This window comes from Phodopus roborovskii, unplaced genomic scaffold, assembly GCF_943737965.1.
Source record: "Phodopus roborovskii unplaced genomic scaffold, PHOROB, whole genome shotgun sequence".
In the NCBI taxonomy this organism is placed as follows: Eukaryota; Metazoa; Chordata; class Mammalia; order Rodentia; family Cricetidae; genus Phodopus; species Phodopus roborovskii.
Genome location: NW_026126482.1, coordinates 2,236,884 through 2,262,812, shown reverse-complemented (window position 1 = coordinate 2,262,812; position 25,929 = coordinate 2,236,884). Strand labels below are relative to the sequence as shown.

Below are 25,929 nucleotides of genomic sequence, written 5' to 3'. Positions count from 1 at the left end.
TGCCCAGAATTTGGAAACAGCTTGTGTACTTCAAACTTACATTATCAGAGGATGATTTCTCCTTAAAGTTCAAAGCCTGCACAACTAAGGACTTCAGGAATATTTAAACTTAGATGGCGTGGAGCAAAACTCCTCTTAAGTGACACCCAGCCCTAAGCACGAGGTGACTTCATCATTTGGGGCTACACATCATCATACCCCTGCTTGAAATACAGCAGGGTTGGATTCATATTGAAACATCACATCTTGAACTATAAATTTCTGGACTTATCTCCTCAGAAAACATATGCTAAAAATAACAGCTACCATTCCCTTTGTTCTTCCATTGTGTGTATGTGCCCCACACACCACGTCATTGAAGATGGGGTCACATGGGAAAGACAATGGAAGCTAGAGCCACTAATACAGGTGAGGTACAAGAGAAAGCCACTCAGAGGTCTCAGGCTAGGAGTTGCTGGATCTCTTAGGCAACATTCTCTACAGGACATATGATAAGATGCCACCTACTATTCCTGCACATTTCACTCAAGAAAGGGGGGATTTTCCAGCAGAGATGTGCAAGAGGATATTCTCATTGGCACAGAAAGGGATGGGCAACCAAATGATGGATAGCTCTCACTCTTTTATGAATACAGCTAAACATGTACCTTGTGAGAACCTATATAAACCTGCACCTGGGGGAGGGTAGTTTCTTCTCTGGTTTCCTCACCCACATCCACACAGCAGGGCTTCTGAGTTTGAGAAGGTATTCTCTTTCCTAGAGATCTGCCTCGTTCTCCATGGAGTCTCTCAAGACTCTCCTTCAAGGTCACTTCCCTTTCTGTCTTGGAGACAGGGCCTCACCTGTGGTGCCTCAGTGCACTCCACAAGCTCTTCAGAAGTTTCTGAGGTTCCAGGGTCTTGCCCAGCAACATCCTGTTCAGGACTTAAATCCCAAATCTCTAGATAATCAGTTTCCCTGCTCAAACTTGCCCTTCTTCCAATTGGCCATGCTAATGATGGGATTGGATCCCTAGGCTGTGAAACTGCAGGCTGTTACTGAGATCTGACCCCAAATGTCCTAGAGGGATAAGTGTACACTGCCTCGGTGGACTGTGAGAAGCCAAACCTCATCAGAGGAAGCCAGAAAGCCAGCCCTTCCACCTTGGATCACATGATACCTGGCATTTTTTACTTGATGAGTGGCAAATAAAGTTTTCTTGGTAAATCTCTATGTGATTTCAACATAACAATTATTTTATTTTTGAAACAGTGATCTTAGTTACAATGCAAGTAATGGGTTGAGTATATTTTATTCTAGTGTCTCTTGTTTAATCGGCAGCTACGGTGGGATTTAGTAAGAATATAGACCCTGGGATGCATTCTTACCCAGTGGCAGTGTAAAACAAGCTAGCTTTTACACAAACCTTCAGGAAAGTGGATCCCAATCAGGAGAGCAATAGTCAAGGCCAAAGGTTAAGACTGAAAAAGAAGGCCCTTGTTTAAGCAGTCTCCTGAAATTGTCTGGCTTTCTTTTGTTCCATTTGGATATTGAATCCGTCTCCAAGCATTATCAGATCTGTCAATGTTTTCCTTGGGTGTATACACATAGACCATATCACATGTGTATCCCTGTTGTCTTAGGATGTCAACATTGTATAAGCATCACTACACAGATCTCAAGAAATGTTTTTGCCTCTTCATGGAAACTATGAACTTATTAAACAGCGTCCTCTACTTTATCTCCCCCAACCTAAGCATCTACAGTTTTGTTTTCTCTGTGTAAGAATTTGTCATCTGCTACTGGTAAGCATTTTTGTACCATAGTCATGTTGAAGGCAATTTCCATTGCAGTTGTATTAAAATGTGGGATCACTAAGAAATAAGTTTGCCTTTGATAGCTATTATCAAAACCCCCTCTTTTTCTCAGGTAATGTGACTTTCTATTACATGGAGATGCCATATTTGGTTTGTTCATTGATTGTTGCGATGGTTGCTTTCTCAGATCAGGTATGTAAGTTATGACACATGCCAACTTCACAACCTATGCTGTCCAATGTGCACAGAATCTAAAATTAACCAAGAAATGCCTAAAAGTGGGAGAAATAGTAAAAGATAATTAAGAAATAGTAATTCAATATTAAGGTTATAAGTCTTCAAAATACCTATTCAATAACTTTTGACTAATAAATACCAGGTCCCAATCCATTCAGGGCTCTCAGGTTCTGGCAACAATATCACCATATTACCAAGAAGAATCCTCATTACTCAGGCCAGCACAGTCATTATTGCTGCCTTATCATGTTCATATTTGACCAGCAGGGTCTTTCTCTGCTCTGAGCCAGGCGAGGTCTAATCACCCTCACCTGTCTGCATCAAGGATCCTAAAGAGCTGCCTAAACAGAGTCCCCTTTGCCTCTGATGTTTCCATTTCTCTGTAATAGTTTCACATCTACAGGGCCTCACTCTCCTCCTTGGGCATAAAACCTTGTACATGGGTGTATGCTCTACTAAGATCTTCTACCTCAGGGTTGGTTGTATCTTCTTACACAGTCCTTATGCATAATTCTTAATAAACTCTTCCTAGTTGTGATGTAGTAACAGTCAGAGACCAATTTCCTCTTACACATATATTTTCTTTTTCCAATGAGATACAAGGTGAACAGGCATCTTTATCAAATGAATATGCTCTTCTTGCAGAGACTTAAGAGTCTTCCAACTCTCTTGAGGGTGGAGGTCACTGGTCTCTCAGTGTTGAGTTTGAGAAGTAACTGTGGGCAGGGTGAGAGGATGAGGTTGCATGATCTAAAGTTCACCTCTCATCTCTGAACACTGTCTGTGATGTGCCATGCCCTGAAGTAATTGTCAAGCATCACAACTCCAGTTGATAGACCCTGCCCCAATGTGTATTAGACTACTGGGACACCTCCATGTGTGAGTATAAAGCTGCCCTTCAACCATACTGTGTTTCATTAATGTAACATCATGGTCAGTAGCAACACAATCCTTGAGGACTGACTAGGAAAAAAAGAAATGTACCCCAGATTGTAAGGAGTAAGGTTTTCCTCCCGCCGCTGGTCATGTCCCGCCACCATGCCAGCCCCAATTAATACACAGAGAGACGCTGTATTTGATATAATTCTGTTGGCCAGTTACTTGTTTCTTATCAGCTAGCTCTGTCTTAAGTATTAGCCCATTTCTATTAATCTAGTATTTCCACGTGGTCTTCTCTTACCAGAGAGAGAGGCCGCCGATGTTCTACTCTCTCTGTCTTCCATCTTGACTCCTCCTTACTACTTCCTCTTTCCTCCTTGTCTCCTAGTCCCTCCTATCTTCTTTTCCTATTGGCCAACAGTGCTTTTTTCATTAACCAGTATGTGAACCATACATACAGAATGACATCTCCCATCACCAGATCTTCTCAGTCAGACCCACAAGAAATTGTATCAAAACACCAAAAATAATGGGAAGAGTATTATAAATTTCTCTGAACAATGTTGTGCCCCTCAGTGTTAGTTGGCGCTAAGTCCCATCTGAAAAATGCAATGCATTGGTTTGCATGACTGCCAGGTGCTGATAATCAGGTTGCATTTCCCCAGGAGCAGCCCCTTGACAGGCATGTAGGCACCCAGATTTCTCAGTTGAGAAACTTCCACTGTCCTTTCTTTTGGTCACATTTAGACACTGGATTCATTTTCCCTTTAAGCACTTTGTTATTTTTGAGGTGCTGTCTTGCTATGTAGACCTGGCTAGCTGGAATTTACAGTAATTTGGCTGCTTCTACCTCCTAGGGATGGGATTAAATACATGTTCCACCAGGACACTCTGTCGGAGGCCTCCTGGTCCAATAGCTATTGTCAAAATTTCCTCCTTTATGCATTGTGTAATTTGATATTACATGGAGGCACCGAATTTGGTGTGTCCACGGATTGCTGTATTTGTTTGCTTCCTCAGGTCCAGGATGACAGGTATGATACATGTCAACCCTACAGACTATACTACCCAGCTTGAACAACATATAAACGTAGTAAGTGTCTAAAAGTGGGAAACCAGTGAAGGATATTTAAGTCAGGAATAATAATACCTGGTTATCCAATGCCAGTTGAGTAATACCTTTGTTACTTGATTGAGAACTTTGAGTAATCAGATTTTCAATGACAATTCTTATAACACAGGTCATCACAATCATTGTTGCTACCTGATCACCCATCATATCTGATCAGATGTATCTTCCTCCATTCCACACCAGGTGAAGTCTTAACCTCACCTGTCATTTTCAAAGATTTCTTTCAGTTACATTGCACTCCAGAACACATCTTCTGACATATGACAGTAAAATTAAATTTGGGTTAGCTGGGTTTCTAGGACTCAATTTTTTTCTTAATCATTATTAACATAAGCCATAGTCTATGTGGCTACTCAATAGAAACCCATGTGGTCCTATTGTGTGACACTTCCTGGTTGTATTTACTTTTTAAATTATTTTATTTATATATTATTTATTCTGAGACAGGGTTTCCCTCTATTGTTTTGGATCATATCCTGGAACTAACTCTGTAGACCAGGCTCTCCTCAAACTGCCTGCTTCTGCCTCCTAAGTGCTAGGATTAAAGGCATGCACTGCCCAAACCAGGCCCTGGTTTTGCTTTTTAATCCTCTGCAGCTACTGCTTTATGAGATGCAGGGGCTACATTTTATCCTACCTTTAACTATATTAATTTTTCAACTAAACTAATGTCTCATAATTCCTTGCTATATCAAAACAATAATAATCATAAAAATTCTACTTAAACTGACACTTATTGTATAAAGTCATTGCTTCAGTTAAACAGTACAGCTTAGGGGTAAAACATCTTCGTAATAGTCCACAGGTAAAAATGCCCACTAGACCTGGATATTTCCAAGAGACAATCATACAACATTAAGGGCAGTGGGGATCTCCCCAGGCCCACTCACACCATGCCACATTCCAGAGAAATATGGGAATGGCAAACAGGCAACGATATAATAGTAGCAAGAAATATTCTGGGACCAAGCTCTTAGGGTCTTGCCTATCTGAGATTCACCCATTGGAGCTTTGCTTCCTCGGGGGCCAGCTTCCCGAACCGTAGCTGCCACCTGCTCTTCCTCTGACATGGCCACTAGCATGGCAGAAAAGCATACATGGGAAGCAGGGGGAGGTTAGGAGGGAAAGTCTGTGGGGTCCACATTAGATGTGACAGACTGTGAAGGAAGGGGGCAGCAGATAGGGACCAGACTGTGTAATTGTGTTTGGAGGAGAGGGGGATGTGGCTAAGGTCTTCAGTTTGCTAGCTTATTTGTTTCCCTGAGCTCAGCTGGTGTGTTGGGGGATGGAAGGTAGGGGGAGATGATTTTGGGGAATGAGGTTAGAGAAGAAAGGGAAACCTCAAAAGGATTTCTGCTAAGGAGCTTGGGGTGAGATTTGGGAGGACTGAAGTTGGAGGAGCAGAAGGAGAGGTGTGGGTCTACTTTCTTCCTACTTGTTTGGTAGGCTGGAGGGGCCCTTACATTAGCAGGGGATGTGTTCTAGGGTGGGGTTGGGAAAAATCAAGGAGTGGGGTGGATGGAGGTATGAAGGGGAAGATGTCTGGGTTCCACGGGAGATAGGAACACGGAGAAGGGAAGGCAGCTGTAAGTGTTCTGCTGCAGAGCAAGGCGTGGAGGGTGAGATCCCGGTGTGTGTGTGTGTGTGTGTGTGTGTGTGTGTGTGTGTGTGTGTGTGAGAGTGTGTGTGTGTGTGTGTGAGTGTGTGTGTGTGAGTGTGTGTGTGTGTGTGAGTGTCTGTGTGTGTGTGAGTGTCTGTGTGTGTGTGTATGTGAGTGTCTGTGTGTGTGTGTGTGTGAGTGTGTGAGTGTCTGTGTGTGTGTATGTGAGTGTCTCTGTGTGTGTATGTGAGTGTCTGTGTGTGTGTATGTGAGTGTCTGTGTGTGTGTATGTGAGTGTCTCTGTGTGTGTGTGTGTGAGTGTGTGTGTGTGTATGTGAGTGTCTGTGTGTGTGTGAGTGTCTGTGTGTGTGTGTATGTGAGTGTCTGTGTGTGTGTGTATGTGAGTGTCTGTGTGTGTGTGTGTGTGTGTGTGTGAGTCTCTGCGTGTGTGTGTATGTGAGTGTCTGTGTGTGTGTGCGCGCGTGCAGGAGCAGAGGAAGAAGGGGTCTGCAGGCGGTCTCACTGGTTTTCTGGAAGGTGTGACCTGAGGTTCAGAATGGGTGGCTGCTGGGGTTGGGGGCTGGGATGAAGCCACTAGTGTGGAGAAGGATTCTGGCGGCTGTGGTCTCAGGGACCCACAGGAGACGCGGGAAGGGGTGGAGGACGCTTACAGCTGGTTTTCTGTTGAAAGAAGGGGTGAGAGGGGGACTTTGCATTTGGAGGGCAGGAGGAAGTGGGGAAGGTCTTCCAATGCCCCTTGGCTTCCCTGGCCTGCTCAGCTGCTGTGTTACCAGTGAATGCCTGCAGGTGCTGGAGGCTGGGGTGCCTGGATGAGTTGGGGTGAGGGAGGATGGAGGAGAAGATCTTTGTGATCTGTCGGGGAAGGGGTAAGAGAGGAAAGGGAGACCACAGCAGGATTTTTTTTTTTGCTACAAAGGGGATTGGTGAGGATGTTGTTTGTTTTTCTTATCTGCCTGTTTGTAGTCTAAAGAAAGAGAGAAAGGCAGCCTGGAGCTGGGTGTTGTGGTGGTTTGCATAGGAGCATGCTCCCATAAACTCATAAAATTGAGTGATTCTTCACCAGGGAGTGACACGCTTGGAGGCATGACCTTGCTGGAGTAGATGGGCTTTGTTGGAGGAAGCGTGTCACTGTGGGTAGGCTTTGAGGTTTCAAAATTAAGCCAAGCCAGTCTCTTGTGATATTTTGTTTGTGCCCTAACCAATAAAGCTTGCCTGCAGATTAGAGGGTGGAGCTAGCCACTAGTGAACCATAGATGCCAGGCTGTGGTGTCTCACAGCTTTGATCCCAGCACTGGGGAGGGGGGGATAGTATTTCTCAGCCATTCAGACTGAGGATTTGTAGAGACAGGAGCTCAGCTTTTTAGCCAGAGATTTCATAGAGGTAAGAGCTCTGTGGCTGGTTACTCTTCTGTAATCTTTTCAGCTTTCACCCCCTAATATCTGACTCTGAGTTTTTTATTAAGGCCAACTGGGATTCGTGTTAGAGTCTCTCTCTCTCTCTTTCTCTCTCTCTCTCTGTCTCTGTGTCTGTCTTCTCTGTATCTTTCTATCTCTCATTCTTCTATCTCTCTGTCTCTCTCTGTCTGTCTCTCTCTCTTTATCTCTCTCTGTCTCTGTGTCTGTCTTCTCTCTCTCTGTCTGTCTCTCTCTCTCTCTCATTCTCTCACTCTCTTCCTGCTGCTGCCTATCCAGATGTAGCATTTTCGGTTCCTTTTCCCAGCACATTGTCTCCCTCCATGCAGCCATGCTTCCCACATGATGATGTGGATCAAACCTCTGAACCTGTAAGGCAGCCTCAATTACATGTTGTCTTTTATAAGAGTTGCTATGACCCTAGCATCACTCCACAGCAATAGAACTTCAATGAATACAAAAGTTGGGGAGGATCTGGGGATAGTTGTGGGAGCAGAAACCGTGATCAGAATATATTGCAAGAAAAAGAATTATTTTTAGTTAAAAAAAAAAATAAACAATGTGTGAGGCTCTCTAAGAACTCAGTAAAAAAAGAAGAGCTAGGATTCAGAGGTCGTTTCTAAAGTTACTAGCATTCCAGGCATATGTTTGTCCCTTAAGGTATACAGGGAAAGGTACCATAAGCAGTGCACTAATGTAATCATGTTTTCTGGGAAAGCCCTCTAAACACTAATGTCTGGGTTACACCGAAAGACGCAGGGTTCCAACACTTCACCAGCACCTGTGCTCTCAGAGGAGACATTGATCCCTATCCCAGAGACTAACAGCTATGCTAATGATGCAGGATTCTGTTAGGAACAGCTTTCAGAGGATTTGATGGAAACTAGAGAGAGCCAGGTGACTCTAGAGGAACTGGGACAGAGTTAAAGACAGGAGACAGGGTCTGGTGGTTCAGGCACCATTTCTGAGTACCAAGCAACACCTATTCCTCATTGCAGACTGGAGGGGACCAGCAGGCCTCAGCCAGAGTGTCCTTGGAGACCGTGACCGACACAGTGGATTTCATGAGCTGTCTTCTTTTGTAATGGAACATGGAGAAGAGAAGAGGGATCGGCTTGACTGCAGGATCTCTCCACTGGATGCATGGATTCATGGCACGGACGTATCATGTTCATGTGTTCCTCAGATTGAAATCCTTGCCACAGTCATAGACCAATGAAGAAGAAGGGGTTTACCCTCGGTTTGACTACGAGAGGCCCAAACTCTGAACAAAGCGCCGTTGCTTCCTGTCGGCTCTCTTTGCTGCTGTTGTTGTCACTATGATTTATTTAAGGAAATTGAAGGGTCTGCGATGCTGCAGTGTTGGCACATTTTGTCAACCGCGGACTCCTCTGTGGGAGGCAACAACTTGTCACTGTGGCTGAGAGGACAGCCAATCTATTCAGATAATCTTCTCTCCTTCCTCTTTTCTTTTCTTTTCTTTCCTAAGGCCGATTCTAAAGCATAGAGTCTAATGCTAAGGAGAGTCAAGAATGGTACCAGAAACACGGGCACAAAAATTGCCATTTCCTTCACCAGCTGCTCTGCCTCTTAAACGCTGACTTCCCACTTAGCATTTTATGCAACATATGTAATAGTGTAGAGAATATACAATGTGTCTTGGGGAGCTTCAGATACATTTCTACCTCCAGCTTCTCTGGAGGGTGAGCTCCTGGGACAATGAAGTAAAAAAGGGAGGAACATTTGTAGCATCCTTCTGTAAGGGGTGAGGAAGGGTTGGATTCAGTGCCATGCCTCATTGGACAGAGGGGATTTTCCTTGGGTTTATGAATCAGCACAGGTTGAACATCATCAAGGGTGTTACTACAGGATTCCTGATGTGTAAGGATGGTCAGTGCCATAACTGAATAGGTGTGTGGTTCTCCAGAGTTGCCACATGCTAATATTGTTTACCTCTGGGTAAAATGCCACTATTAAGGATGGGTCAATTTGTGTGTGTGTGTGTGTGTGTGTGTGTGTGTTTTCTTGATGTGAATGGCTATACCGAAACACAATGTTTAATTTTTAAAAATTGTGAGGTTATAAGTTCTAAGAAATAAATTATATTACACCTCATTTTCATCACTTCATTTAAACAGCGAAGACATAGGTGTGACATAATAATGATATAAAGTACATTTCTTACTAAAATAGCTTCCTTTATAATCTCCTTTACTTCCCCGTTTAGAATAACATTTGAGAAGTAGAAATTGATAGATCAACAGAGTATTTTATTTATGTCTTACACTGGAGGAAAAATAAGATAATAAGATTAAAAAGTCAAGCTTATGAGGAGTGATCATGGCAAGACTTGCCTGCAAGCTGCTTGTAATGTACATTCACTACCATGGATGGAGGTCTTTTAAAATTAATAATCCTTCAATGTGCTGGTAAGGTAATGGGAAAGAAGGAAGAGAGGAAGGATGCCAGGGAGAAGGAAGAAAAGATAGGTGTAAAAGAAAAGGTATGTGGTGGTCTGTGTTTACCTGTCTGTGCATGTGCGTGCACGTGTGTGTGTGTGTGCGCGCATGTGTGGGAGTGTGTGTGTGTATGTGTGTGTGTGTGTGTGTGTGTGTGTTTAACAGAGAGGGGGGAGGGAGGCATTAGCCAACGGAGTCCCTTAGGACCCCAAAACAGTAAACAATATAAGATACAGCCAATCGCTTGGTTACAGACCAGAAATTGATGGTAAGACCCCACTTTTGAAGGTAACACTATCTGAGTCATAGAATACAAAAAAAAAAAAAAAAAAAATGAAGCTGGTATTGATCTAGAAACTCCATTCCATCGTGTAGCTCTTACAGGGCTGAAAGGTGCTGTTTACATTACTACTAAAGAAAAGTCACCATGAGTATTACTCAGAAATTAGTCCTGTGAGGTACAAAATGATCGACTGGCATGGCATGCCCATTGGTTCAATAGTGGCATGAACATCATGGGTCTAATTAACCAATATCTGATTGGACTTAACCCCGCTCCACATGATGAAACCCATAACAGGCACCATTATTATGGCTGAAAATCTATGACTAGGCAGATTTAGGTCCCAGCTGTGAATATGCTTTTATAATGCTACTAAACAGTTATGGTATTAAATAAACTCCAAATGACTTATTATACCCCCAAGTTAATACATCTCTCAACTCACTTATGGAACTTTCTAATTGAAGAGGACAGTGATTAACTAAGAATGAGAATTTGTCAAGAAGACTAAGACCCTGTAAGTACTCAGCTGGAAACGGAACATATACACAACCCCTCTTTCTCCATGGTTCAGAGACTGCTGTGGAAAGGTGGATAGAGAGTGTGAGAGCCTGAGGCGTTTGATGACTACAAAGGAAACAGTGTCTTCTGGACACAAGAGGACATCTACACAAATGGACTCCTAGGTAATGAGAAAGCACACAGCAGACCTGTGTAAGCAGCCAAAGCAAATCCCAACTTGGACAAGGCAGCTACGCATGAAGTCCTACCATTAGCCATGGAGCTACTGGCAAATTTTTGCTACTGAGAGAGACAGAGTCATTGTTTTCTAAGACTTAAGCCCATGGTAAGTCAACCACATCAGTGATAGGCTACTCACACAAGAGTGTTTGGGCAGCAATATTAGCCTTAATCGATTAAAAAAAATGTCACAACATGAGGTTAGTAGTTAAAGATGTACACATCTGGGAAGGGTGTGGAGAGGAGGTAAGGGTGGGTTAAATAACTAGAGAACCAAAGAACTAGAGAAAATAACATATCACCAGGGATCATTTCTGTAGCTTCCTAATGTTCTAGGCACCAAATTTCCTCTTTAGTGGTGGACTGTGGAAGGCCCTGAGAATGTCTTGGTTAGACATGGTTCTTCACAGATCCAATGGCTTCCCTCTCTCCTTTTCTCTTAACTAAGAACTTTACTATTATCCTTGAGATTCAGTAGTAGAATAGCAATCAGAGGACAGGTTGAAAATTAGGGTTAGGGTTAGGGTTAGGATTAGGGTTAGAGTTAGGGTTTGGATGCAGGGTTAGGATGATCTGTGATAGAGTTGAACACATGGAGATATCCTGGTGATTCAGGACCAACTTCTGAGTATCAGGCAACATTCTGTCTTCATGAAATATAAAGAGAGTGAAGAAGGAAGTTTTGTCCAGATTCTTCTTTGGGACAGGCTGTGGCACAGTGGACTTTGCTTAGTGTCAATGTGCATTCTTCTTTTTCTCTATGAACTCTGAAAAACAATGATTGGCCTCACCCCAGTGTCCCTCCACTTGGGACAAGGATTTACTACATATATGTGTTACTGTTCAGGGACCCTCAACTTGAAATTCTTGACAGATATTAGTACAATGAGACGGAAAAGATTCACAAACTTTCTGTACATAAAATAGGATTTTTACTCTCCAATTTTCTATTTGAATGCAAGCTTCTAGGTACATACAATCGATCGCCTTTGTTGCATTTTTTTGGTTCTTTAGCTTATAGTGTGACTATCTATCATCTGTTGCTGTGATAAACACCATGGTCAAAAGTAGCACAAGGAGGGAAGGGTTTATTTGCCCTCGCAGGGTGTAGTCCATTATCAGAATAAGAAAAAGCTTGAACTCGAGGAGGTAACCTGGAGTGAGGAACTGAAGCTGAGCCCACAGAAGAACACTGCGAGCTGGTGTTCTCTCCATGGCCTTTTTGTTTTAAATCATACATTGCAATGCAAGGCAGAACCAACTTCCCATGGTGGGATTGTACATGCTGAGCTATGCACTATCACATGAATCATTAACCAAGAAAATGTGTGCAGAAAACTCTGATGGAATCATTTCCTGAGCCAAGGTACTCTCTTCTCAGATCACCAAAGCTGGTTTGAAATTGCCAAAATGCTTACCCATCCAAAAAAGTCAAGATGGCTGACAGAAATATCATCAGAGGGCCATCATTTCCTCCACATAGCCACCCTGCCTTCTATTGCTAAGCCCCCTGCTTTCCTATCTGCATGTTTATGACAGCTTGCTATAAGGGTTATTGTGTAAAAATCATTGTGGAGGAAAACTGGGAGTCAGGTTCTGTCCCTGAGATCTATGTCAGGAACTGACGAAGGTGAGGGCATGATTGTGTATAGTTATGGATTGAAGCTCCTCAGAGTCATCTGGGGAAGTAAGGCTGCCATCCAAACCGTGGCTTCTAGAACAAGGTCCAGGAAGGCATTGTACAATTTGTCACACTTCTTAGAGGATAAGAAGTGTGTTTCTGTCTTCTCAAAGGTTCTATGGAGAGAGAGAGATCCCTGGACAATGAAGTGAAAATATCATATCTGGATAATACTGTGAGCAAGAAAGGACACTTGCAGAACTCATTCTGGCAGGAAACACTCTGCTGTCACATGTCATTATTACTGATACTTTCCCCTAAATTCTTGAATAAATCAAAGTTCAGCATCCTTGGAGTGTTATAGGAGGCTTTCAGATGGGTAAGATGGTCAAGGCCATAACTACTCTGGATGTGCCATTCTCCAGAGTTTCCAGTTGCTATTAAGTTTGCCTTGTGTCAAATGTTATCTCATAGTCACAAGTTGAGTTTTCAATAGGAATTTTTTGATATGACATTCTGTTTCAAAACATACTTAGTTTTTAAAGTTCAGTTGTGAGGTTATAGGTGTAAGAAATAAATTATATGAGGACTACGGAAAAAGTTTCCGTCATTCCACATTCCTTTAATACCTCATTTAAAATGCAGGCTTAGGTGAAATTTTAAAAAGGTATAAATTAGAATTTTACAATGTCTGAATTTAGCTTACTAATCATTTCCCTCTCCTGAAAATGAACTTCATTTCTAAACCCTTCACATCTTCAATTAGAATAACATCAAGGAAGGAGAAATTTAACAGATTAACAGATCGTTTTCTTTGTCTCAAGCTACAGGAGAACTAAGATCACATAGTAAAGACTAATCAGCTTGGAAGAGGGTCAGTTTTCATGCACTGTGACAGTACGTGTCTTTGGTTACTTCAGTAGCAACAAAGATGGGGCTCTTATACACTTAACGCATCCTCTAACATAATCTCGAGCTAACCATGAAAAGAGAAGGTGAAAAGACGAAGGAAGAATGGAAGGAAGAAACACAAAAGAGGAGGAAAAAGGATAAATTTTAACTGGGAAAAATGTAGTATTAGAGTCAGAGAGAAAAAAGGGTGAAGGATCAGGAAAGGGGAGAGAGAGAGAGCGAGAGACAGAGATGGGTAAAAGAAAGAGGGAGAATAATAATGTATTTAAAAATTATATAAGATCATTTTGGTATGAAACCATTTTATTATGTGAAATTCAGCAAAAGTTTACACACACACATATACTATATATATATATATATATATATATATATATATATATATATATATATTCCCATCAGCTTGGGTTACCCAGTAAGACATTGTCTCTAAAAATAACTAAAAACACAATTACAATTAAAAATAAATCCAGGTGTCTTATGGTGATCAGAGGAATGGACAGTTAAAGTATTTAAACTAAGAGAAACATGAGCATACAGGCCTGCCATTGGCTTGCCTCTAGGGATATGCAGCCCTCTCTGTGAGAATCTGGCAGTCAAGGGAATGAACCATTGTTAGGAAAGACTCTTCCTGCTATGTCTCGTATTTTTCATATGGGACCTATAGAGAAATAGCAGTGACATTTCCCGTGTTGTCCTGAGCTGTTTGCACACGCCTCTCCTCTCTTTTTTCACAACTACCATTCACAGGGCTCCCCGTATTTTAGTGGAGGTCAGCAGTAACCTGAGATCTTGGTAAAGTACATCTCAGGGATGGAGTTGCCACTCCATGTACATAGAGATGAGTTGTCTTCTGTAACCAAACTTATTCGTGCAAGTGTCCACTGTAGTGAAGCATGCAGATGAAGGGAGGGCCTACCTACCTTCCTAATGTGGGGCAGTAATGTCAAGTCAGGTCATGCTAGAACAGCTTAGAAAGGCCAAGTGAGCTTTAGATCCTTCCACCTTGTTCCTGGACCACACTTGATCCTTGAGGTCATCTGAGAAGGTCTCTCGGTCTCTAGAAGAACATGGTTGTGATTTGACAAAGGTGCTCACTCACCAGCTAATATACTGGATAAGGAAACTCCGGGGAGCTGCTGCTTCAGAGGAACTTATCTTGTGACACTCACTATGTCCTTATTAGGAAAAATGTGTTAAGGACGCTGGAGATGTGTCTAAGGATGTCACAGCGGGGAAAGTGGAGCTGTTCAACATATTGATGTCCTCAAAATAAGTCCATCAGACATCTTATAGCCAAGGACAAGGGTGGGAATCTGAAATGCGAAAATATTGCGACAAAACGGGATTGTAGTTGAAGAACATTCTTACTGGACTGATGCTCAAGTTTCTTTCTGCAGACAGGCAATAATGAGTAGACTATACCTTGGCCACCATGGAGGAAGAGAACCATGATCAGATTTGGAAGGTGATCAGATAGCAATAATGATGATTTGTCGTGACTTGACTTATCAGTATCCGTGAAGGAAATGAGATACTAGAAGTACGTGCATAGATATTGTTAGCAGACACTCAAAATTCTAAATGGAGCAGCATAAGTTTATTAACCAAGTAATGAATACTTAGGGATTTAAAAGACTTATGGATATTATTATACTGGTTTGCTCTATATGACATGTCTTCTTTTTTGATATTTTTTTATTTAAATTTGCAACAAGCTTGTTTTACATGTCAACCCCAGTTCCCTCACCCTCCCCTCCTCCTCCTCTGTCCCCCTCCTAACCCCCATCGCATCCCCTTCTTGCTCTCCAGGGATGGTGAAGCCTTCCATGCAGGATCTTCAAAATCTGTCACATCATTGGAACAGGGCCTTCTTCCATGTGTCTAGACCGAGAGAATGTCCCATTATACGGAATGGGCTGCCTAAGTCCATTTGTATTCTAGGTATAATACAGATTCACTACCAAAGGCCCCATAGACTGCTTAATCCTCCTAACTGACACCCACTTTCAGGGGGTCTGGGTCAGACTTTTGCTGGTTTCCCAGCTATAAGACTGGGGTCTGTGAGCTCCCCCTTGTTCAGCTCAGCTCTTTCTGTGGGTTTCTCTAGCCTGGTCTTGATAAATATCTCTTTCACTTTCGTTCAGAAATGTATTAGTTGAGTTTAGAATTTGTGCAAATTTGGTAGTGTAGGATATAGGCTAGATAGGTAACATATGCTTTATCTCTGATCAAAGGAACAAACAAAAATAGCACTGAATACAGAAAGAGAATATATTTGTGTCCCTTTAAGAGAAAATTACATAACTTGATTAAAGGAGGATATTCTGACAGTAGGACAAGGATATTCTATTATTTCCTAATGGTCTCTCTTACAATACTGGTACTGTTAAAATGACCTCTACCATGGCTATGGTAAGGGAAAACATTCTATGTATGTTAGGAGGCAAAATCCTATATACAGAAAATGAAGTGAGTGGTGCTGTGATTGAGGAGAGGGAGCAGAGTATTATTGTTTTATTATTACATAGCTTCCACAAAGCAGATGAAATCCTCCTGGAGATCTATGTGCTGATGTTTGCACAACAATGATGGTGTTCCAAAGGCCACTGAGATTTATGTCTAAAATTTAAATGTTGAAATTTTAGATGATGCATGTGCTATTGAGTGAAAATATTGACAGCTCTGATGATGCTAAACCTCAAGTAGAGACATGTCAGGCAGTTTGATGAGACTAAGGTCTACATTCCCCTCCTTGCTTTGGTCTTGACCAACATTTCCAATGTGGAGTCACCCCTCCATCCTTAGGCTTCTTCTGAAATGTCGCTGTGTTCCTCTGTGACTCTGAAAAGAATGCACACCGAAGTTAGTGTTCTCATCTGATCCTAATGATGCTGTGGATCAGACACGAACTTCAAAGGAAGACCAGGCTGACCACCTACTCCATGGTGGAAATCTAATCCTCTTATTCTAATCTAAATGCTGGGCTGAAATCCTATATAGCTCCTTCAGGAAACAGCCTAACCTCAATATTGAGCTACTATTGAGATAAATTCAGAGACTATTGTGCTATCCACAGCCTAAAGTTTGGTTCCATAATTTCCTCTGTAAAGGTCCACAAATCTAACTTCCCATGGTCCAGCGGAAGCAGCACACACCCACCCCTCCAGGACAGATAAGATCAAATCTCATTAGGAGCCTGGAGGCCCAGTTTCCTTCATAGCCAATCAGAAGAAGGGAAGCATTGATGGAAAGGGTTGACTAGCCAGAGACTTGGGATTTAAAGCCTGAGTGAGGTGTTGCTGAGCCAGATCCTGACACCTCAGCAACCTCTGAAGAGCTTCTGGAGTGCACCGAGGAAAGAGCAGTCAACACAGGTGAGGCACTTCATCTACCAAGGCAGAAAGGGAACTGACCTTGTAGTAGAAGCCCTGAGAGACTCCATGGAGCATCAGGCAGACCCTAGGAAAGAGAATATCTTCTCCACCTCTGCAGCCGTGCTGTGTCGAGGTGGGTGAGGGTGGGGCAGCCAGAGAGCAAACAAGACCCTCAGTGTGTCCAGGTCTGTACAGATTCCAATTTAGTGCACTTGTGCTTCTGGCCAGAGACAGTGACAACTGACACCAGGTTCGCCAGGGTCATGCTCATCACATTCTACTCTGGCAGACATTATTGCTTGGATATAACCATTAGATAGAAGCTTCATTCCATGATTGTCATGTTCAGAAGAAGCATAAGGTTCATGTCTCTAGCCAAGGTCTGTAGGCAGCATGATTTATGAGACCCAGCCTGAAATCTCAAGAAATCTTTTATGTAGTACCCTATCATCACTGGTGGCTATGGTTTCCTGTGGCTGTTCTATGTGAGTCCTTTCTCAATGAAGTAATGAGTGTGTGGGTACTTCCTTCAGATGCGTTAGAATAGTAGTATTGCTGATTTTCCTCAAAATAACAAGGGGCTTTCTAGAATATTTTCTTTCTAGAAGGAATGTTTTAAACAAGCCCACGTCACTGTCTGTATTTACATGGGCTATGTAGCAATATGGCCCCTAAATTCAGGGGAAAACCTTTTTACATTGAATCAGATACCATATCAGAGAAGTTTGCATCATTACAAATATTGAGTTAACTCTTGCAAGACTTTAGCTATGGAGGGTTTGAATTCTTCTGTCCAAGTTCATCTTTCCTATCATGTCAATTTGCAGTGAAATGCATTTTCCAAGAATTCCTAGAATTCTTTTCCACAGGATCTGCAACAAAGTGCCATCTATGGCTAATGTTGTTCAAACTAATATTTAGCCATTTCCAAAATCCTTAAGTAAACATTTGGGAGAGTGGTTAGAATCATTTTATCCTGCAAAAATGATTTAGTTTCTCCAGAGTGTTGGTGTATTTTCCCATTCATTATCTTCTCTCTGTAGGTGCTTGAGACATGACTCCTACTGTCCTCTTGGCCATCCTGTGCTTGGGAGTGGCCTCAGCTGCTCCAACACCAGATTACAGTTTGGATGCTGAGTGGGAGGCGTGGAAAAGGAGCTATGATAAAACATACAGCCAAGTAAGCCATGTGGACACTCAAAGAAGTTCCTTGTAGAGCATCTTCATTGCTGAGGGGGGTGGGGTTCATGGATATTAGAGGCCATAGTTAACGCTCCTACTTGAGGTATATACATAACACAGAGAAAACAATTGGTGGCGACTGCATCTGCTCATCCATGTGTTGAGAGTGGCTCGTTTTAGTGTCCTGAGATCCCTCTCTAAGACCTGTATGCATATGCAGCAGCTGATCCACTTGCTCAGGTAGAACAGGGGTATAGTTATAAATAAATGCTATTCACAATATTTATTTCCAGGAGGAAGAAAAACAGAAGAGAGCAGTATGGGAAGAAAATGTGAAAATGATCAAACTGCTCAGTATGGAGAATGGCCTGGGGATGAGCAACTTCACTGTAGAGATGAATGAGTTTGGTGACTTGGTGAGTGTGACTTCCGTTGTGTAGTATTCTGCTTTGTCTTTTCTGTTGTTTAAATGGAGGCTTTATGTACTTTTCCTTGAAGACTGGTGAGGAAATGAGGAAAATGATGACAGAGAGTTCGGTTCTGACTCTAAGGAATGGGAAACGCATTCAGAAACGAGGAGATGTCAAAGTCCCCAAAACTTTGGATTGGAGAAAAGAAGGCTATGTGACTCCTGTACGGAGGCAGGTATGACATCACATGACTGTCTTCTTCAACTATGGCAGTGGGACCAGCTATTGGCTTGTCTGTCTTATTTGACTGTGGTATGACATGCTAGTCACCAAGCACAATTTTATAACTGGAATGCCACAGTTACTATCTTTAGCATTATGTTACTAGTAACAAATATTCCTTGGTTGTCCCAAGGAATGAGGAATCCCTAATTCATGCACTAGCAATTATAAGGCCCATGCAAGTATAGAATGTATACTTGTCATTTATGAGCACTCCTTTTTCATGAGTAAGGTTTTTTTTACCAGTCTGGTCCCACCACCATGCCTGCTCCATATAACACACAGAGACACTTTATTAGATATAAAGCTGTTGACCACTTACTAATTTCTTATTGGCTGGCTCTGTCTTAAATAGTAACCCATTTCTATTAATCTAAGTATTTTCACGTGGTCTCTTCTTATCAGAGAGAGGGGCCAGCGTTCTTCTCTCAGTCCACTCTCTTGGATTTCCTTCTTCCTATTTCCTCTCTCCTCCTAGTCTCCCAGTCCACCTATCATGCTTTTCTATTGGCCAACAGTGCGTTATTCACTAAACAATAAAAGAAACATATTTACAGAATGACATCTCCCATGGCTACTTACTCTTGAACCTCCATCTAGTGGTCCAAGTCTATCTGTCTCCGTACTTAATTTGTTCCATTAATAACATTTACCACACTATGCTCCCAGTAAGTCACAGCCTTACATGCATTGGTGTGTGCATGTCTGTCTACCCACTGGGGCATAAGACACCTCCCCATGAAGACTGACCATTCTTACCTAAGAATCCATTAGATGACAATAACACACATGTGATAGAGTATTCAATAGCTTGAGTTGTTTCAGTTCATATTTCTAGATGACTATATTTATTCTCTATTCAGCTAGGTTGTGGTGCATGCTGGGCTTTTGCTGTGGCTGGTGCCATAGAAGGACAGATGTTCAAGAAAACAGGCAAACTGACCACCCTGAGTGTACAGAACCTAGTGGACTGTTCTACATCTTATGGCACTAATGGCTGTAAAGGAGGCATAATGTATGGTGCCTTCCTATATGTGAAGAACAACGGAGGTCTGGAGGCTGAGGCAACCTACCCATATGAAGCAAAGGTAAGTGGGCTTCTGCGTTGTCTTTTCAGTTCAGCCGGGGCAAGGGGAAAATGGCAGAGACAATGCATTGCCTTCAGAGCTCACACTGAATGTGGAATCTCCCACTCCACCAGTGCTGTCATAGGAGAATCCACCATTGCATGGCTGTCTGATTCTGTGGTGCCACGTTGGTGTTCCTGCTTCTGTGCACATGGAGAATGTGCACATGTGCAAATCGCTCCACATGTAATACATAATATTGCACCATGATGATTTCCTATATAGGTAGACCTATGAGATGCCATTGAAAACATGAGAGTTGGTTTTGGGTTTTAACTCTCCCAGTAACATTTCACTTCCTGGGATGATTTATTACAGTCCAGATGTGAGGATGGTTTGCTTCAAAATGACCAGTGTTGTGATTGTGACTCTTGCTATCCAGATGGTAAATGGTAGTAACAAATCTTTTAATTCTTTTCTTTTTAAAGGAAGGACGCTGCAGGTACCGTCCTGAACATTCTGTTGTTAAGATCTCACGCTTTTTGGTTGTCCCAAGGAATGAAGAAGCCCTAATGAACGCTCTAGTGACTAATGGGCCCATTGGTGTTGGAATTGATGCTGCACACGAATCTTTTAAAAAATATAAAGGAGGTATGTGTTTTTCTAGATATTAATGAAGAAAACTTCTTAACCTTTGGACATGCCAGGTTGATATCCTAATAATGAATAAAATTTGATGTGAATTTTTGGGTTTGTAAATTTGCCACTTGTTAACACAGTAATCATGTGTGTTGTTATTAAGAGATATGACATACCTATGTATCTGAATATGTCTTTGTTCATCATATTATTTAGCTTTATTTACTCACTTTTCTCTGCTTGGTATATATTAAGATATGGAGTCATGGTCTTTCTAGAACTGAATCCTAAATGATTCCTTGAATTAAGAAATGCATGTTTGGTCATGATTTCTTGGAATGTGATTGTATTAGCAAAAACACAAGATGTGAACGAGTCATCTCATGTAGGTACATGAAAGTGCCTATCAACAAAGTTATGCTCTCTTTCATATTTCGATTCCTGTTAACAATGGCCCCTATTTCTATTGGGATTTCTGTCACTTCAGTCAAATTATAAAATGCTTTACTTACTGTAGTTAACTATGTTCACTATCATGTTCCTGGAGCCTTTTACTGCATTGACTTTCTTTTTCAGGCATATACCATGAGCCTAACTGCAAACGTGATTCTCCTAATCATACGGTGCTATTGGTTGGCTATGGTTATGAAGGCAAGGAGTCAGAGGGAAGGAAATATTGGCTGGTAAAGAACAGGTATTAATTGCTGAAATTATTTGTATTTTAGATTTCATAGGGACTTTCTGTTTGTAGTTACAATTTAGATACATGTCACAGAAAACATTGTTACAATTAAGTGAAAAAGGTACATTTTCTTTTCCTTTTTAGTTGTGTGTCTGTGTGTGCATGTGTGTGTGTGTGTGTGTGCGTGTGCGTGTGCGTGCGTGCGTGTGTGTGTATGTGTGTGCGTGGTGTGTAGGCAATACAGAGGAACTGAATTGTCTTCTTCAGTTCCTCTGTATTGAGGAAGAGAATGTCATTGATCCTAGAGCTTTCTATTTTTGCTAGTGTGCTTATCTAAATTGTTCCAGTCATGTCTTGGCTTCTGAATTACAAAGTAACTGCAAGAACATCCTAGTTTTTAAAAGTTACTTTCATTTGTTATAAGTGTGTGTCTTTTCTACTAAAGGGAAAACCTGATTTCTTTCAGCCATGGAGATAATTGGGGAGAAAATGGGTACATGAAGATCCCCAGAGACCAGAACAACTACTGTGGAATTGCTTCCTATGCCATGTACCCTATATTGTGAGCTGCCTGGGGGTAAGAAGGAAGGGAAGATATTAGAGCAAAACATACAGAAGAAACCCCAGCCTCTTCAAGTGGCCGGACTCTGCTGTGTGAAGGAGACACTTGAATCATTGCAAAGACAGGGTAGAATGTGAAATCTGGTGTTTGCTCTAGAAGGGCATGACTGCTGTTGTAACTGATTCTCTGCACTCATTTGCATTAAGAATTCATGTAGTGGCCACTGGTGGTGGTGGTGCAAGTCTTTAATTCCAGCACTGGGAGGCAGAGGCATGCAGATCTCTGAGTTTGAGGCCAGCCTGGTCTACAAAGTTACACAGAGAAAACCCTGTCCCCAAAACAAAACAAAACACCACCACCAACAGAAAAAGACTTCCCGTAGTAACTTGATTTCAACTTTTTCACTGTGCCAAATGAGATATTTACAAACAAAAGTTACATTCAAATGTAGTACTCAGTAATTCATTTTGTGAGGAGACTTTTTTTATGCTCAAGCACGGTATTCATCTTGAAGACAGAACTGACTGTGGTGCTGCTGTCCTAGGAGGAAGAGTGGGCGGCTCCTCTGTCATGGATGGTCTTCCGTATGCATTGCATACAGACTGCAGTTTGTGTACTAGCAACCCTGCTCGGCGAGAGTATATGAAAACTCCTGGATTTGATGTCTTAGCAGACAAGGTTTTACCAATTTCCATACATTACTTGTGTCTATATCCCACTCTTTGGTAAGTCCCCTGCCTTTTCTTCTTTCTATGCTGTACTAGTGATGCTGGTCCTACAAACAACTGGACTCCATGTCTTTTGTGAGCCTTCATCCTCAATTCCTATGACTGCAGGAGCCATAGTCTATTTCTCCTGGTACCTTACTACCTCAGAACTCATTTAGGAAAGCAAATGATGAATGCTGGATTGCATTGGACAGTTGAGATAATGTAACCTAGCTTTTCTTTTTGAGTCCATCTGCCCTAACACTGTGTGTTTTCCTATTCAAAAGAAAATAAACATATATTCTACTAGATGGGTCATGATTGACATTTGCTGTCCATTCACTTTGTCCAGTGAACACAAGGTTAGGTCTTATTCCTTTGAGGACATAGCTTGTATTGTATGAAGGAAATGCAAGAAGCAACTGGATCCTTTTAGGCATTGGCTCCTTCCTTATGATTCCCAGGGCTTTCCTCTGGGAATTCTATGTCCAAGATAATGAGTATATTGCATTCAGAATAATGTGTTAGTCAATTCATTGGTGGTGATTGCCCTTCGTGGGTATATCTGCTAATATGCCATGCAAAGTGGCTCCCATGTTTTGGAGCTTATAGGGAGAAGCTTATCTGATAGGCATGGTGGCCGCCAAACTATTCCCAGTAGTTGTTATGATCTGGTTGAGATTACCATGATAATCCAGTTGTTCAGGGTATTTTTTGGATGCTGAACCAATCTACAATAGACCTTGCATATAGACAGCCAACACAACCCACCACAACACCCAGCTCCAAGCTGCCTTTCTCTCTTTCTTTAGACTACAAACAGGCAGATAAGAAAAACAAACAACATCCTCACCAATCCCCTCTGTAGCAAAAAAATCCTACTGTGGTCTCCCTTTCCTCTCTCACCCCTTCCCCGACAGATCACAAAGATCTTCCCCTCCATCCTCCCTCACTCCCACTCATCCGGGCACCCCAGCCTCCAGCACCTGCAGGCATTCACTGGTAACACAGCAGCTGAGCAGGCCAGGGAAACCAAGGGGCATTGGAAGACCTTCCCCACTTCCTCCTGCCCTCCAAATGCAAAGGCCCCCTCTCACCCCTTCTTTCAACAGAAAACCAGCTGTAAGCGTCCTCCACCCCTTCCCGCGTCTCCTGTGGGTCCCTGAGACCACAGCCGCCAGAATCCTTCTCCACACTAGTGGCTTCATCCCAGCCCCCAACCCCAGCAGCCACCCATTCTGAACCTCAGGTCACACCTTCCAGAAAACCAGTGAGACCGCCTGCAGACCCCTTCTTCCTCTGCTCCTGCATGCGGGCACACACACACAGACACTCACATACACACAACAGACACTCACTCACACACACACACACACACACACACACACACACACACACACACCGGGATCTCACCCTCCACGCCTTGCTCTGCAGCAGAACACTTACAGCTGCCTTCCCTTCTCCGTGTTCCTATCTCCCGTGGAACCCAGACATCTTCCCCTTCATACCTCCATCCACCCCACTCCTTGATTTTTCCCAACCCCACCCTAGAACACATCCCCTGCTAACGTAAGGGCCCCTCCAGCCTTCCAAACAAGTAGGAAGAAAGTAGACCCATACCTCTCCTTCTGCTCCTCCAACTTCAGTCCTCCCAAATCTCACCCCAAGCTCCTTAGCAGAAATCCTTTTGAGGTTTCCCTTTCTTCTCTAACCTCATTCCCCAAAATCATCTCCCCCTACCTTCCATCCCCCAACACACCAGCTGAGCTCAGGGAAACAAATAAGCTAGCAAACTGAAGACCTTAGCCACATCCCCCTCTCCTCCAAACACAATTACACAGTCTGGTCCCTATCTGCTGCCCCCTTCCTTCACAGTCTGTCACATCTAATGTGGACCCCACAGACTTTCCCTCCTAACCTCCCCCTGCTTCCCATGTATGCTTTTCTGCCATGCTGGTGGCCATGGCAGAGGAATAGCAGGTGGCAGCTACGGTTCGGGAAGCTGGGCCCCCGAGGAAGCAAAGCTCCAGTGGGTGAATCTCAGATAGGCAAGACCCTAAGAGCTTGGTCCCAGAATATTTCTTGCTACTATTATATCGTTGCCTGTTTGCCATTCCCATATTTCTCTGGAATGTGGCATGGTGTGAATGGGCCTGGGGAGATCCCCACTGCCCTTAATGTTTTATGATTGTCTCTTGGAAATATCCAGGTCTGGTGGGCATTTTTACCTGTGGACTATTACGAAGATGTCATTGATGTTTCTAATTTTAGCCATTCTGGCATAAGTAAGATGGTATCTCAAAGTTCTTTTGATTTGCATTTTCTTGATGGCTAAGGATGTTGAGCACTTTCTTAAGTGTCTTTCAGCCTTTTTTATTTCCTCTGTTGAGAATTCTCTCTTCAGTTCTGTACCCTGTTTTTAAATAGGGTTATTTGGTGTTCTGTTGTCCCAGTATGGTGAGGTTTTTGCTCATTTTCTTTTTGGATATGGTTTTATTTTTCTTTGTTTGGGGGGTTGTTTTGTATTGTATTTTTGTTTGTTCTTTTAAGAGAAAACTTAAAAGTTTGTTGGAGAAGAGAATATGGAAGGACTTGGGCAAAGGAAAGAATATGGACAAAATATATTTATATTTAAACATTTGTAAATAGTAACAAAAAATTGGAGAGTGAAAAAAAATAAGTTCTTCCACATGTCCTCCCCAGCAGAGATGTCCCCTGTTAGGGAACTGAAATCCAATCAGAAAGAGGTTGGTAACTCTCATACTGTAAATGCCTCCATTTCACTAGTGAGGATGTTTATCCAAGACAGACCTTATTAGAAGGTCAAGGGTTACAGCTGAGTAAAAGTGGCTAGAGAATTATCAAGGAACTGCCTGGAGGAGAGACTGAGATCACAGCAATCTTGATTTCCTCTCCACTGACAGAAATGAGTGAATTAAAACTGAGTTGGGGAACTGTACCAATAAAACAGGTAGAAATATTTAGTCATCTGAGGAGTTAAACAAAACACACGACTTGTCTTGTAAGGAAAGGTGCTTGCTGCAAGGACTGGAAACTCGCCTCTTCAGAAAGGAGAATTGTTCAAGCCACCACAGGCACAAATTCTGGCCTCCCCTGCTCACGGAAAAGAAACAGAGATAAGAGGTGACTTCCCAACCAGGAGAACCACCTCCACTGAAAATCCTGAATGGAGATCAAAGACTAGAGGTGAATGGCTGAGAGAACATTTTCGTCACCAAGTCATAGGGAATCATAAAATGCTAAAAAGAAGACCTTCGCTATTCTCACTTGCCCCACAGGCATCCAAAAGCCTAGGAGGCATCCATAACCTTTCTCTAGAGATTATGACATTTTATGGAAATATACACAACACAGAATCCAGATTACAGAAAGAGAAAGTACTTCTGAAAGACAAACATTTAGCTCAGTTTCCCAAGACATTCATGGACAATCTGGTGGTTGAACCAGGACAGCCTCTAGATGCTGTTGTCAAACTCCAACCTCGGTCTTTCATAACCTTGAACAGGAAAGAACAGCAAAGAGATAACTGCATGAGGAGTGAATGGTTACAGTGAGAACTAACCCAATGTAGGCCATCCACTAGAAACACCTTCCAAACCAGGGACAGTCTTCCATTGTGGGCAGAAAAGTCACATTCAATGGGAGTTTCCGCCAGGACAATGTTCCATCTGAAAACCAAGTATTTAGAATAATTGACTGTGTCATATCCTCCATGATATATGACGGCAGGGTTTCCCATGTTGGCTCCTGCTATGTCCATCAATAAAGAAGAGCAACTTTGATTGTAGAAGACAATGAGTTCAGTTGCATAATTGACAGCACAGCATTGTTGGCTGGCTGCTTGATGCCCTTCCCTCTTCTCTTCATTCCCAATCTAAAATGGTCTACAACCATTCAGTCATGTC

General features: G+C 42.5%; 1 protein-coding gene across 1 annotated transcript; it reads left to right on the top strand.

Annotated features, from left to right (window-relative positions):
- Positions 1-16,390: 16,390 nt before the first annotated feature.
- Positions 16,391-21,300, top strand: LOC127229142 (cathepsin 7-like). The gene is made up of 8 exons (XM_051194152.1): positions 16,391-16,472; positions 17,516-17,652; positions 17,948-18,070; positions 18,153-18,299; positions 19,210-19,434; positions 19,902-20,064; positions 20,629-20,746; positions 21,201-21,300. Exons 2-8 carry the CDS (start codon positions 17,527-17,529, stop codon positions 21,298-21,300), a joined length of 1,002 nt encoding a protein of 333 aa, XP_051050109.1. The 5' UTR covers positions 16,391-16,472; positions 17,516-17,526.
- Positions 21,301-25,929: the final 4,629 nt, after the last annotated feature.

Excerpts from the sequence above, each read along its gene's own strand:
- LOC127229142 (XM_051194152.1), top strand. The coding sequence starts at position 17,527 with ATGACTCCTACTGTCCTCTTGGCCATCCTGTGCTTGGGAGTGGCCTCA. Across the intron at positions 17,653-17,947 it reads ATGATAAAACATACAGCCAA|GAGGAAGAAAAACAGAAGAG; the intron begins GTAAGCCATGTG and ends ATTTATTTCCAG. Across the intron at positions 18,071-18,152 it reads TGAATGAGTTTGGTGACTTG|ACTGGTGAGGAAATGAGGAA; the intron begins GTGAGTGTGACT and ends TTTTCCTTGAAG.